This window comes from Dipodomys ordii, unplaced genomic scaffold, assembly GCF_000151885.1.
Source record: "Dipodomys ordii isolate 6190 unplaced genomic scaffold, Dord_2.0 Scaffold1, whole genome shotgun sequence".
Taxonomy (NCBI): Eukaryota; Metazoa; Chordata; class Mammalia; order Rodentia; family Heteromyidae; genus Dipodomys; species Dipodomys ordii.
Window position 1 is genome coordinate 28,142,871 of NW_012267217.1, and position 15,545 is coordinate 28,158,415.

At 42.7% G+C, this 15,545-nt stretch overlaps 1 protein-coding gene across 1 annotated transcript in view; it reads right to left on the minus strand.

The window, feature by feature from the left end:
- Positions 1-491: 491 nt before the first annotated feature.
- Mphosph8 (M-phase phosphoprotein 8) overlaps positions 492-15,545 on the minus strand; it is a 37,556-nt gene continuing 22,502 nt past the window's right edge. Inside the window, exons 6-13 of the mRNA XM_013012265.1 lie at positions 13,887-14,012; positions 13,717-13,805; positions 10,716-10,856; positions 9,624-9,811; positions 6,293-6,447; positions 3,736-3,863; positions 1,891-1,974; positions 492-1,399 (exon numbers count right to left, since the gene is read on the minus strand). Coding sequence (XP_012867719.1) covers positions 1,358-1,399; positions 1,891-1,974; positions 3,736-3,863; positions 6,293-6,447; positions 9,624-9,811; positions 10,716-10,856; positions 13,717-13,805; positions 13,887-14,012 — 953 coding nt within the window. The 3' untranslated portion in view covers positions 492-1,357. The remainder of the gene's footprint in view (positions 1,400-1,890; positions 1,975-3,735; positions 3,864-6,292; positions 6,448-9,623; positions 9,812-10,715; positions 10,857-13,716; positions 13,806-13,886; positions 14,013-15,545) is intronic.

Here is a 15,545-nt window from a genome sequence, read left to right on the forward strand (position 1 = left end):
ACAAAAGAGACAGACACAGTTGAATTTATTGAGAAAACTTAGTTTTAAGGATGTGAGCTTTACAGAGCAGAGTGCTTATCTAGCATGTGCTAGGATGTGAGTTCCATTCTTAGTAGTGGGGTGAAGAGAAAATGTACAAACACTTCTGAACAACTTAAAATCTGGAGGGGTATGGCGGCATACACCTCCAATCCTGGCTACCTGAAGATGAAGACAAGATTGTGAATTCAAGGGTAGCCTGGGCAAAGTGAGGGAGACTACCTCAAAAACAGAACAGAGGGTTAGCTCAAGTGATAGATTGTGCCGAACATCATGAGGCCTTGGGTCCAATCACTAGCATTATAAACATAAAAAAATAATACAATTAGAAACTTTTATATTTTCCCATGATTTATGCTTGACAATGTCTTTGAGAAGCATATATATATGCATATGTGTGTATATATATACACACACATACACACATACATATATACATATATATATTTTTAAAAAACCAGGCCCACTTTCACCTCCTTCAGTCTGTGCACCAACCTCACTCACACCCAGGTTCTGCTTCAGAAACACTCTGTAGCCAGCCAGGTGTTGATAGCTCAGGCCTATAATCCTAGTTACTAAGGAGGCTGAGATCTTTGGATCGCTTGATAAATATTTAGTAAGAGGATGTCAATGTGAGGCAGCAGCGTTTTCATTCGCAAGGCACTGTGTTCCAACGGATGCAGCAGAAGGCTTAGCTGGGACCCAAGGCCAGCATTTCCTAATCACTGTCAAAAAAAGGCACAGGAGCTGCCCATACAGCAAAGACTTCACAATAGTCCCTCATTAGCCTCACAATGTCTTGGATCACTTGCTGGGTCTTTTGACCTTGTTCTCTTCTGAAAAGATAACCAGCAACTGGGCATTATAAAGGTGTCTCCCCCTTGGTGGGTGTCAGTCACCTGGTCACTCCTTGAAATTTCAAGGCCATCAAATTCAACTTCATTCCAACAGGAGGCCTCCTCACCCTCTTGCTGTAAGCACCTGAATTTAACAAAAGTCCCAAGGGCTAGTAGAAAATTTCAAGTTAAAAAGTCTTCTTTAATTGTCTTAAATAGTCCTATATATGCCATTCCACATGGTGGAAAAATTGAAATATGCAGTCTGGATTCAATGCTGAAACTTCTGATTACAAATAATGACATCTAGATTTTACTTATGTTAGAGCTACCATATTGCACCTTACAGACTATAACACATGACGGAAAAGGCTTGCAGGTGAAAATTTACATTTGAAACTTTTAGATGTGCCAGAATTCCAAACTGCATTAAAGAGAGTATTTAGGAATTCATCTGAAAAGAGTTCATCATGATCCTGGGGTCACTGCAGCTGCACTCTGTATGCACCTATCAGCAACTTAACCTGGGGAAGGAAAAAGGCACGTCAGTACACAACTGTAAACTCTCCTCTCACAAGAACATGGTCAGCATTTGTCTTGAATGGGACAGTATTTTAAACCTGGTTATCAACTTAATAAGTTATTGATATTTTCATAAAAAGTTGAAGTATAATGTGGTTTCATTAGAATATTATATATTATATATCAGAGCAACTACTTTAACTAGCTTCCTTTCACATGGAATGGTTAGTGACAGCATAGACAGACAGGGGCATTCAGTACCAATGCCTAAAAAAAGACTCAGACTGTTCAACAGGGGGCTTCCTCCTCTCATTCACTCAGTCTACTCCCTCCCTCCACATGGTTTGCTTTGCTGCTCACCTCTTAAAACTCATCAGTTCACCAGCATTACTGTCCTAAGGAGTACTGTCCCCACAACTGACATTTCTGAAGCCAAAGTAACCTGCTGAAATATTTTTCTAATGACAACATAATTAGTAGCAATGATACTCACCTTAGTAAAGGGTGCTTCTGTCAATCTTATAAAGAGTTTATTAGGACCTGCAATGGGGCTGAATGAGTAAACAAAATGACTATCCTGGAAAAGAGACAAGAAAGTAAGGTTAGCTTTTTGCTGCTAAACTCAACATCTCTGTAGTCTAGGTTGAGTGTGGAATTTGCTATGTATCTCAGGCTACAGACTCAAACTCCCAGTCCTCCTGCGTCAGGCTCCCAAGTGATGGCACTGCAGGCATGTACCACCATAACTGGTCAATACACGTGATATGTTTTGTTTTCCCTTGATTTATTAAAATGATAAAGAGAAAAATACCCAGACAAGTATTTCAAGTTGAAGTATATGAAGTATGAAGTATATGAAGTATGAACTACATACCCAAGTACAAATTTAAAAAATGATTTTAGCCGGGTGCCGGTGGCTCACACCTATAATCCTTGCTACTCAGAAGGCTGAGATCTGAGGATCACAATTCAAAGCCAGCTCGGGCTTAGAAAAGTCTGTGAGACTCTTATCTCCAATAAACCACTAGAAAACCAGAAGTGGTGCTGTGGCTCAAGAGGCAGAGCACTCACTTTGAGCTGAAGAGCACAGGGACAGTACCCAAGCCCCATGACAAAAAAAAAAAAAAGGATTGTACTCAAGTAATAATGCCTTGTTGTGCCCAAGGGAAGAATTCTAAAAGTGGTGAAAGAATTATGTATAAAAATTTGTGGAGGGGCTAGGAAGGTGGCTCAGTGGTAGAGCGCTTGCCTTGCATGCTTGAGGCCCTGGGTTGATTCCTCAGCACCCGTAAGCAAAAAAAAAAAAAAAAAAAAGCCAGAAGTGGCACTGCAGCTCAAGTGGCAGAGTGCTGGCCTTGAGCTGAAGAGCTGAGGGGCAGCGCCCAGGCCCAGAGTTCAGGCCCACGACCAGATCCCCCCCCCAAAAAAATTTGTGGAAATGCAGTGGTCTTTAAAACCCAAATTTGATTAATACGCAAAAAAAACCCAAAAACCCAAACCACATAACAGCATATATATCTTGAATTTTATAAATGTTAAGATTCCTTTATGGCCAGTCAGCACTAGATGTATTTTGATACAAAAGAGACTAAGTTGCATTAAAAAATGTGTTTCTTGTTGTTTTTAATTTTTCAGAAATCAAAAAATGGTGGAGAGCATCTCTTTGTGATGTCAGAAATGAGCACAGAATGAGCATAAATAGCCAGGCATGATGGATGCCTGTAAGCTCAACATGCAGTAGGCTGAAACTCTCAAAAAGCAAAAGCTGGGTACTGCTGGCTCACGCCTATAATCCTAGCTACGGGTCACGGTTCAAAGCCAGCCCGGGAAAGGAGTCCATGAGATTCTTATCTCAAGTAAATCATCAGAAAACTGGCAGTGGCGCTATGGCTCAAGTGGTAAAGGGCTAGCCTTGAGCTGAAGAGCTGAGGGTCAGTGCCCACGCCCAGTTCAAGCCCCATGACCAAAAAAAAAAAAAAAAGTGTTTAAGATATAGCTCTACACTTGTTTTCTAAGTGTGAGGCCCTGAGTTTAAACCCGTTACATACATATATACCAACAAACAAAAACAAAATAAACAACATAAATACAAGCAGTGAAAATATTAGTTGCAGGACTGGAGACATGGCTCAACTGGTCAAGTGCCAGCTGAGCAAGCTAGTTCAGCAAGCATGACATGCCTGTCAATAAACACATTGACAAATTCAGAATAACTGTGCTCTGATTATAGGTACTATCTCATTGCCAACAACTGGACCACTTACTAGTAATCATATTTACACCTAACTGATCATGTAGACTTCCATTCAAATTTTCAATTTTGAACAACAATTCTTACCAGAAAAACAGGAAGTTGAAATATATTATTTAAAACTACTGCTTGTACACTGCATGGGCCACAGAGCCGAGCAATAACTTCTTTACCCAAAAAATTCGCATGGAAAATAAAGAGCAGGATGCCAGAGCCTGAAGGAGGAAGAAAGGAAGTAGTTCACACACAGGCATTATCAGCCCCTGAGGGGAAGGGCACTTCTGAAACCTGGGTCAGCCCATGCGAGAGCGAACTTACCACTTGTGCCCAACCTTCCAAAATCCGCTGATGTTACCTTGTAGTTTCTATCCCACAGAACTCAGTTTTTTAAATTTTTTTTTTTGGGGGGGTGGTCCGGTCATGGGGCCTGAACTCTGGGCCTGGGCGCTGTCCCTCAGCTCTTCAGCTCAAGGCTAGTGCTCTACCACTTGAGCCACAGCGCCACTTCCGGCTTTTTTCTTTTTGGTTATGTGGTGCTGAGAAATCAAACCCAGGGTCTCAGGCATGCAAGGCAAGCACTCTACCACTGAGCCACCTTCCCAGCTCCAGAACTCAGTTTTTTTGTCCATGTAACTCCTACCAATTGCTCTTGGAAAGACTTAAACATGATTGTGTGGACTGAGGTAAATAGTCAGTCAGAAAAGAGAGCATTATTTAAAAGTTGAAGCTAACTGGGCATTAATAGCTCACACCTATAATCCTCACTACTCAGGAGACTGAGATCTGAGAATTGCTGTTTGAAGCTAGCTCAGGTAGGAGTCTGTGGAACTCTTAATTCCAATAAATTTCCAGAAAGTAGTGGTGGTTTGGTTCAAATGACAGAGAACTATCCTTAAGTAAAAATCTCAGGGACACTCCCCCACGGTATAAGCCCTGCTTTCACTGTATTTGATACAGGTGGACCCATTGCAACAATGAGATGTACAAGATGTTATGTCGAAAAACAAACTTTACAACTTTGGCCAGGGGACGGGGGTGGGGGGTGTAATGGGGGAGATGGGAGGGGACGGGAAGGGGAAACAAAGGAGGAGGCAACAATGCTTGATAAGAAATGTACTTATTACCTTGCCCATGTAATTGTAACCCCTCTGTACAGTATTTTCACAATTAAAAAAAAAACAAAAACCCTCAGGGACAAGGCCCAGGCCTTAAGTCTAAACCCCAGGACTGGCACACACAAAAGTTGAAGCTAAAAGTATTCACTCATCTACACCCTGAGACTGAAGCCCACAGAAACATGAAGGTGGTATTATTACATGCGTGTATATGTGCTTTTCCATTTTCTGCCACATACTGGTTCGCATCTATTTTTTTTTCTTAGTACAAAAAGAAATCTTACTGAAAAATGTTAACATGCAATGTGATGCTATATCAAACTATTATTTAATGTATTTTTATGCTAGTAGTAGGGGCTTACACTCAAGGCCTTGTGCTCTCACTGGCCTTTTCTGCTTAAGGATGGCATGTTGCCATACGGCATGAGCTATAACCCCACTTCTGGCTTTTTGGTGGTTAATGGGAGATAAGTATCTCATGGACTTTGCTACCTGGGCTGGCTGTGAACCTTGATCCTCAGATCTCAACCTCTTTAGTATCTAGGATTACAAGTCATAAGACATCACTGCCCAGATCAAAATACCACTTTATTTAATACCCAAAACTGCAAAAGCTAAATACTGGAAGATAACTTAGATCTAGTAAACTAAAAACTAACTTTTTTTTTTTGGTTGTGGGGCTTGAACTCTGGGCCTGGGCGCTGTCCCTCAGCTCTTCAGCTCAAGGCAAGTGCTCTACCACTTGAGCTACAGTGCCACTTCTGGTGTCCTGATGATTAACTGGAGATAAGAGTCTCACGGACTTTCCTACCTAGGCTGGCTTTGAAATGTGATCATCAGATTGCAGCCTCCAGAATAGTTAGGAGTACAGGCTTGAGCCACTGGCACCCAGCTAAAAACCAATTTTAATGTGACAAAATGTCATTGATACAGGCCAGTCAACAATAAGAGGACACTCTAGAAGAGACCCAAAAGAAAAGCATCCACGACCTTGACTCTTTCCCTTTCCCTTCCCCTCTCCCTTCAGGCTATTAGAAGTATAATACAGAGTTTGCTTTTTGGCTTCATAATGCAGCTCCCCTTGCCTAGAGCACCACTAAGAATATTAGGACAGTGTTCACTCTCTTCAGCTCTTCTAAGTAGGAGGCAGCCATGGATGTAAGGCTGGAGGTCTGAGGACCTGGTTACTATCATGCAGGGAGAGACAGCCATGTGAATACTGCTGGCTTTTTTTTAGAGGGCAGACTATTAGTAGGCTTAGAATCTTGAAAGTATGTTTTAATAAAACTCAATAAAATCAGTATTATTAGGACTCAATTCCCCTACAATTTATACAGAGGGAATAAATAGTACTTCGTGGCATCACCTGGAATCCTGGGAATCGGTCTCTATTTTGTCAGAGTTACTGTGCTATTAATTATCTTACCTAATTTTTACACATTTGCTTAAGATTTTATTTAAAGACAGGCTTCTAATAATTAACATTCATAGTGTACACTTCAACAGAATCAGGCTAAGCATAGGTTTACCTTCTGGTATATTCTGTGGGGGGTTGTAATTGAAATCTGTTGAGAAATCTGGCCCCTCACAGAGGCGATGACATGCTATTGGGAAAACAGGTTCCAACAGAGCAAGGCGAGCTTCAAAGTAATCTTTGATTGTCTCTTCAGCCACTCTGGAGAGCCTGGGAAGAGAGGACAGAAGATCATTAAAATTAATGTGCATATATTAAAATGAATACAAGTATTATACCTTAATAGAAAGCTTTCTAAAACAACTTGAGGGAAATGCTAACTACCCTGATTTCATCATTAAACACAATTATACATACATCAAATTAATGTACTATTTCTCATTTATTTATATAATTTAAAATTTCAATGCACAAATGGAGAAAAAAAAGACATAATTTACAATACTGTCCAATGCTAGACCTGCCCTGTTCTGAAATAGAACTACAATTTTGCCTCACCCTAATTTTTTTTTTTTGGGCCGGTCATGGGGCTTGAACTCTGGGCTTGGGCTCTGTCCCTGCGCTCTTCAGCTCAAGGCGAGCGCTCTACAGCTCACAGCGCCACTTCCAGTTTTCGAGTGGTTTATTGGAGATAAGAGTCTCACGGACTTTCTTGCCTGGGCTAGCTTTGAACTGCGATCCTCAGATCTCAGCCTCCTGAGTAGCTAGGATTTCAGGCGTGAGCCACCAGCGCCGGCTACACCCTAATTTCTTGTGCCACATTAAGATGTCTTCTGTTTCACTAGCTCCTGTTTTTTTATTTTTTTGAGACAATGTATCTCCTTGACACCAAGGCCAATCTTGAACTTGGTTCTCTTAGTCTCCCACCTGCTGGGATCACAAGTCTTCTGCCCACTGGTGGTTAGAGCAGCATCTGGTGCAGGGCTGTGCTCAATACATGTTTGTCTACTGAACCATAAGAAATGAGAATCCCCCAGTCCTGGGCAAACAGGATGGCTAGCTGTTCCACTGGCTGGCTCTGGAGCTACCCCACGTGGGTAGAGAAGCGACAGCCGGCTTCTCTGCATTGCTTGGAAGGCCCCTGGCACAGGCTATCAGGAGGGCAGATTAGGTATGTGCCATCCATGGGACACTTTCTACCTTCTGCTTCTGGTTCCTCTACCTGCAACTGAAGTGACCATATTGTGTGCAAAATTAAATGATAGAACACCAGGCTTCCCTGACACGGTGCTCACTGCTCCGGTGCTTTTCTGCTTCTGATACTTCTCCCCCAGGCTCTCCAGGCTCGCTGTCCTCATCTTTCCAGAGCAGTCTTCTTTAGTTTTAGGCTGGATCTCTAGCCCAGAGCTCTGTCCTTAAGGAACCAAGGACTTTGAGGCGCACTCTGCCTCCTGCTGGTACCTGTGTTCTCTGCACCTCATAACTCAGGCCGACCAGGCAACACTGCTGTTCTCATGTTCTGTGAATCCTATGTCCTCAAAGGTTGGTGACCTTCTCATTTTTGCCCCTCTATACCACTTGAGTACAAATTACTACTACATCATTTACTTCTAGGGCTCTCCTTACAAGTCTGCACAGTTCCTGTCTTTTACTCAATCCATGCTTCCTACTGCGGCAAAAAACAGTAAGTGATCCCTTTAAGTCTGGATCTCTGTCTTGCACTTTCATCTTCCAGTGGCTCCCAACTGTCCTCAGTCTCCTCTCAGCCCTGTAGCAAGGTGTAGGAAGTGCCTGCGCCCCAACCCTCCCACACTTTCTCCTCTAACTGCTGTCCAGATGCATGCAGTGACCACTGCGTCTCCCTCAAAGACAGTGGGCAGAGATGAACACCAGTGCTCTGCATGTAAGTCAGTAATAGATACTAAAGCAATACTAAAAGATACCTAAAGACCTAACCAATTGAACAATTTCACAAACTACAAATGGTGGGGGAAACCCCAAAACTACAAAGCAGGTAAGTTCTACATTGTAAGTGTGGCCAGAGGCCAGAAAAACCCTGCTGAGAAGAGCAGGGTTCAAAACAAAGCAGTGCTGGGCCTGCTGCACAGTTCCGGGCCACCCTGCTCACACCAGATACAGCCTGGAGCGAGGAGATGGAGACAGATCCCTGTGTGGACCATGGTTTATGTGAAGCTGTATCTCAGAGAGGGACCTTCCATGTCCTGCAGCACTTCAGGGCCAGGAAGCTGGAATTGCCACAAAGGAATATGCCAGAGTGGGCTGCCCTGCAGTACAAGGAACACTTGCTTGGGTGCAAGTAGCAAGAGGCTTCACTAACCTTCACCATGACACATTTGCAAGCCACAGTGCCACACAAGACATACTCACCAATACAAAACAGTGATGACCGTAGGAAAGACGCCATGCTTTCCTACTCTCAGGCCTGGGCAGCCATGAGCACTGATATACAGCTCCTCCTTCATGGACGCAGCCTGGTTGGCTGTAACTCCCACTGGACAAACTCATAAAGGCAGTGAGCTGAGTGTGGTGCTGGCCACTGACACCTATTTCTTTATTGGGGGGGGGTTGTGGGGCCTGAACTCTGGGCCTGGATGCTGTCCCTCAGCTCTTCAGCTCAAGGCTAGCGCTCTACTACTTGTAGCGCCACTTCCAGCTTTTTCTGCTTGTGTGGTGCTGAGGAATTGAACTCAGGGCCTCATGCATGCAAGGCAAACACTCTACCACTGAGCCACCTTCCCAGTCCCTGACACCTGTTTCTTAACTGCCACTGAACATGCCAGTAGGCCAATAGCTTTTGAGAAAGGTCAAAGACAGGTTGGTCTTGGCTGACTTTTTTTTTTATTGCCGGGTCTGGGTGCTATCTCTGAGAGTTTTTGCTCAATGCTAGTACTCTACCAATTAAGCCACAGCTCCACTTCTGGCTTTATGGTAGTTACTTGTAGATAAGAATATCAATGACTTTCCTACCAAGGCGGTTTTGAACTGCTATCCTCAGATCTCAGCTTCCTGAGTAGGTAAGATTACAGGTGTGAGCCACCAGCACCAGATGCCTTGAGTCACTCTGCTCAGTTTATAAACCCTCCTCCTCTTGCCTTGGAATTTGGGGATCTACCTCTCTCGTTAGCATTTAAGACATGCTCCTGTCCTTATGCAATCTGTACAATCTGAATTTGTCTGCCTCTTTTCTTCAACACCTTCCACTTCTGGCAAGAGAGTTGGTACATACTGAGACTATAGTTTTCCCCCTAAAAATGCAATTCTTTCTTGACACTGTCCTGCTAGCATGACTTGTTTTAGGACACAGGCTGGCACCTGCTATATCCCATCCCAAGTCTTGCAATAGGTTCATAAGGCGGAGCTCAGGGGCACAGCTCTGTGGCACTGACATACACTAACTGATGTTCTGCTGGTCTACCTTGACCCACCCATGAGCAGTGGACTCTGACACCTGGCTTTCCTCAGGAAATCCCAGGGTCCGATATTGGTAGGCACCAACTGAAACAGTTGCTGAGACTAAAGAACTTACCTTCATAAGTGCAGTCTCGCCATTGCTCTGCTGAACATTTACAAAGGCTCCCGCTTCCAAAAGAATAGCCACAGTGGTTAAAAAGTTCTATTTACAAAAGGAAAATAGGAAATTTTTAGAATTCTTTTGTCGGTCATAGGGCCTGAACTCTGGGCCTGGGTGCTGTCCCTCAGCTCTTCAGCTCCAGGCTAGCACTCTACCACCTGAGGCACAGCGCCACTTCCAGCCTTTTCTGCTTATGTGGTGCTGCAGAATGGAACCCAGGGCCTCATGCATGCAAGGCAAGCACTCTACCACTGAGCCACCTTCCCGGCCCTTAGAATTCTTTAAGGCATCTTTTTTGAAATGTCATTAGGAAAAAGACTCAGCAGATAATACCCCAAATGGGTGATGGGCCACCATGTTACTGTTTCTTCAATGGAGGGTTATTGGAAGCCCATGTGCTAAGCCAAGCTCTTTGGTCACTGGCCATGCAGCCACATGCTGCTCTACCTAGCATTGGTCACCTACACCTATAAAGAGTAGTCAGGGCCTGGTGTTCATACTTGGCCTTTTTTGCTCAAGGCTGGTGCCACTTGAGCCATACCTCTACTTCAGCATGGCTTTTTGCTAGTTATTTGGAGATAAGAGTGTCTCAGACTTTCCTGCCCAGATTGTCTTCAAACCTTGATCCTCTTATCTCTCAGTCTCCTGAGTAGCGGGAATTACAGGTGTGAGCCACCAGTCCCCAGCTCAAAAGAAATTCTTAATTTCAGTTGTAAAAGTTTCAAATTGCCTGTCGCCTAAGACTGAAAGCAATATTGATACATTGAAGATATATAAATTATTCCCAACTAGGTAAGTCACATTTTGAAATTATGATTACAAAATATTTCTGATAAGAAAATCCATTCATGTGAAATATAAAAGTGCAAAGATATATGACCATATGATCACTACGGTTTACTACTGAAACAAATCCTGAATGTCCTGATACAGTGACGTCTTGGACCTTTTCGGCGGCGTGGATGAGGGCTGTGGTGCCATTCTTCTGCTGTCCGTTTACTTTGGCCCCTTTAGTGATGAGGAGCCTCAGGAGGTCATCCTGTCCTCCTGCTGCAGCAAGCATCACCAGTGTCATCCCACTGGAATCCTGTGTCAGTTTATTAACAAAGAAGCTGGTTAGAAACAAGTCTTTAGACAGAACTGACTTCAGCATCTACTAAGAAAACATCCTAATAAACAGAAGGGCACCAGTGGCTCACGCCTATAATCCTAGCTACTCAGGAAGCTGAGATCTGTGGATCAAGGTTAGGAGTCAGCCCAGGGAGACAAATCTATTGAGACTCTATCTCCAATAACCAGAAAAAAAGGAGAGAAAGAGAGATAGATAGATAGAGAGAGAGAGAGAGAGAGAGAGAGAGAGAGAAAGGAAAAGAAAAAGCTGGAAATGGAGGTATGTCTCAAATGGTAATAAGAGCAGGAAGCCAAGTTCAAGGCCCAGTGTATAAATTACACATGCGTGCGCACACAAACACACACAAAAACTAACATCATTTAATAATTTTTTTCTCACGAACGTTTTCATAAAAATTTACAAATTTCTTATCTTAAATTCTAATAATGGCTTGAGGCCAGATGGGACAGGAAAACTCATTAGAGTCCATCCCTAAAATAACCAGTAAAAAAAATGGCTGGAGAGTAGCAAAGAACCCAAGAACCAGCCTAGCAGGCATTAGGCACTGAGTTAGAATCTAGTACCATCAAACAAAACAAAAACCCAAAACCATATCAAGTGAACAGTGAATTCTTTTGGAGCAGATGATTGAATCTTCTAACGAAAAGTGAGCTGAGAAAAAGAACTGCCTTAAGTGATTGAAAACCAGCCCAATGTGCCCCCGCCATGTGCGCGCACACATGTACACACACACACACACACACACACGTACGTACATACACACACACACACACAAGCACATCAATAACTTCACCTTCTATTACTAACAACCAGTTAGAAAACAAATACAAGTGATAAAATGACCACAGTAAAATAATAAAAATTACTATGAAACATATAGCAATATATCTAAAAGAAATGTGTAAGTCCTACATGAACAAAAAATGCACAGAACTTGTCTTAGGTATATAAACCAGGAATTAAATACACAAAGTTATTGAGCTTATGATGGAAGACTCAACACTGTCAAATTTCAGCCAACTTAATATATTTTATGCAATTCAAACCAAAATCAGATGCATAATTTCAATCTTAAAACATAGAATTAAAACAAGCAACTGAGAAAATAAATTTTTTTTAATTTTTAGTGCCAATACTGGGTCTTGAATTCAGGGCCTGGGAACTATCCCTTAGTTTTTTTTCTTTCAAGGCTGGTACTCTACCATTTGAGACACAGCTACAACTCTGGCTTTTTGCTGATTAATTACAGAAAAGAGTCATTTGGATTTTCCTACCTAGGTTGGTTTTGAACCATGATCCTCAGATCTCAGTGTCCTGAATAGTTAAAAGTGTGTCCAGACGCTGGTGGCTCATGCCTGAAATCCTAGCTACTAAGGAGGCTAAGATCTGAGGATCACAGTTTAAAGCCAGCTAGGGCCATGAGACTCTTACCTCCAATAAACCACCAGAAAACTGTGGTAGAGCACTCGCCTTGAGCTAAAGAGCTGAGGGACTGAGGGACAGAGCCCAGGCCCAGAGTTCAAGCCCCACGACCAACCAAAAAAAGAAAAAAAAAATGAATATATTAACAGATGTTAATATATTTATTTATTTTTACTTAAAAGTAAAAATCCTCAAAGCAATATAAACTCAAAATACAAAACCTGAAAACTAGGAAAGTTACTATGTTTCCATTAGAAAAAACAAAAAAAAAACAAAGAATGTCACTAAGGAAGTTCCCCGCCCTGCCCCAGCAATAACAGGAAGCTAGGCCACTGGTATATATGCATGGACCAACACCAAAGGTACAATTTCCTCCTCAAAATGAGAGTCCTTTTACACTCCTCATTGTTCAGAGTAAGATACAAATTCAGACTGGTCAAAACTAAACTATGAGGTCAAAAAAGGGTGACACAAAAATGGAAAAAAGATGAACAAATACAGTCATGGTATTCAATATATGCTATGTAAAAATTGGGCTGGGAAGGTGGCTCAGTGGTAGAGCGCTTGCCTTGCATGCATGAGGCCCCGAGTTCTATTCCTCAGCACCACATAAGCAGAAAAAAAAAGCCGGAAGTGGTGCTGTGGCTCAATAGTAGAGTGCTAGCCTTTCGCTGAGGAGCTGAGGGGCAGCGCCCAGGCCCAGAGTTCAGGCCCCACAACCGACAAAAAAAAAAAAATTGAAATATGTGGCCAGGCGCCAGTGGCTCATGCCTGTAATCCTAGCTACTCAGGATATCTGAGGATCAAGGTTCAAAGCCAGCCCAGGCAGGAAAATCTGTGAGACCTTTATCTCCAATAAACCACTCAGAAAACAGTAAGTGGTGCTGTGGCTCAAGTGGTAGAGTGGTAGCCTTGAGCTCAAGAGCTGAGGGACAGTGCCCAGGCCAGAGTTCAAACCCCACCACTGACCAAAAAAAAAAAAAAAAAATGAAGTATGCAATGTGAGGGCAAGACAAGAGGAGAAAACTGGGGGAACGGGAGGAAGAAGTGACTTCTGTCCAAGAATTATACTTATTACCTGATTTATGAAACTGTAACAACACCTTAATAATAATAAAATTATATTTAAAAACCCACATGGTCAATCCAAGGAGGTAGGAATTATAGGGGTTGTAACTGTCCATTTATAAAGCTCTACAATGTATGAGTTTTACATAGTGAATATGCATATAATGACAAGTATCGGCAGGACTTAGGTGGTAAGAGTCCTTGCCCTGCAAACATGAGGCAGAGCACAATCCCTAAAATTCCCCCCCCCCAAAAAGAAGATATCTTATTAAATCATGTCAAGCATTTCATAGTCTCTTAATGAGATACTTCAAAGGCATATTACCTCTTGGTCCAAATCATAATCTTCATCTGAGTTGAGTGCAACCTTTACAGTAATATAATCCCCATTTTTCACAGCATCCCTCAACAAATCTAAAAGGAAAGGAAAAAGTGATTGGGCTTTATATATCTAGATTGGTGAAAGTGAAATGAATTAATTCCAAAACCACTCACTATTTGGAATTACATTCACTGTGGTAAAAGTCTCATCTTCCCCATCAAGGTGCTTTTGAAAATCTTCTAGTTTCATCCACTCCAGCTGCAGATCCATGCCCAAACTTAAGATCTGGTGCCTACCATCTGGGAAAAAAAGGGCTTTATTAACACACTTTCATGTGGTCTATTGGCAAAACCAATATGCTGCTTATAAACTTAGACCTTGGGCTGTAGTGGGGTTGAACTCAGAGCTTCACACTTGCTATGCAGGCACTGCACTTGAACCATTGCCTGCCAGTCCCTTCTAGTATTGGGTTATCATCAAGATAGGATCTTGCTCTATGCGTAGACTAGCACTGACTGTGATCCTCTATCTAGAGTGCTTCCCTTTGCTGTTTGGATGACAGACATATCACTGTGCCCAGTCACCGTGCATCCCCTTGTAACTTGGAATAACAGGAACATACCAATGTGTGTCTCCCACAGCTTAAGATGAACAGGTATATGCTACCAGCCATGGATCAAGTGGAATCTCATGGACTTTCCTGCCTGGGCTTGCTTCAAATGGTGATCCACAGATCTTAGCCTCTTGACTTAGCTAAGATTACAGGTGTGAGCCACTGGTGCCTAGCTTTAGCAGTAATTTCATGTACATTTTTTTGTGTGTTCTGATTTCAAATTTTAATACAAAGCAACAGTATCAAGAAATGCTATGCAGACATAAGGATGCACATGGACATCAGTGCAATACAATGGAGAGTCCAGAAATAAGTCTCTGTGTTCATGGTCAAATGGTATTCAACAAAGATGTCAAAAATACGTTGATAGGGAAAGAATAACAGGTTTTCAACAAATGGTATAAAGAAAGCTGGGTATCTATATGCAAAAGAATAAATAAAGATTCATACCATACATTGCACACAAATGTGAACTCAAAATAGTCTAAAGACACTGGCCCGGGTGGCTCACGCCTGTAATCCTAGCTACTCAGGAGGCAATTTCATGTACATTTAACACACACTATTACATAACTCTTTTTTTTTGGGGGGGGGTAGCACTAGGGCATGGACTAAAGGGTCAAGACTGTTACTCTACCACTTCAGCCTTACCTCCACTTCTGGCCTTTGCTGGTTAACTGGAGCTAAGTCTTTTGTGCCCAGGCTGGCTTTGAACTGTAGTATTAAGATCTCAGCCTAATCTTTAGAAGCACAGGTTTGTGTGTGTGTGCGCGCTGGTTCTAGGCTTGTAACTCAGGGACTGGGCACTGTCTCTGAGCTTTTGTGCTCAAGATTAGTGTGCTACCATTTTGACCAACAGCTCCATTTCCACATCTCCATTTTGTTAGTCTCATGGACCTTGCTTTCTGAGCTGGCTTTGAACCATGATCCTCATATCTTAGCCTCCTGAGTAGTTAGGATTACAGGCATCAGCCACTGGTCCAGCAAGCACAGACTCTAAGTGTTCACTAGCTGAATGGTTACTGTGTATAATCAGATGGACTCTATCCTGGAATTATGGCCTAACCTTATTGTTTAAGAGTAATGTCTAGGGGCTGGGAAGGTGGCTCAGTGGTAGAGCACATGCCTTGCATGCCTGAGGCCCTGGGTTCAATTCCTCAGCACCACATAAGCAAAAAGAAAAAAGCCGGAAGTGGCGCTGTGGCTCAAGTGGTAGAGC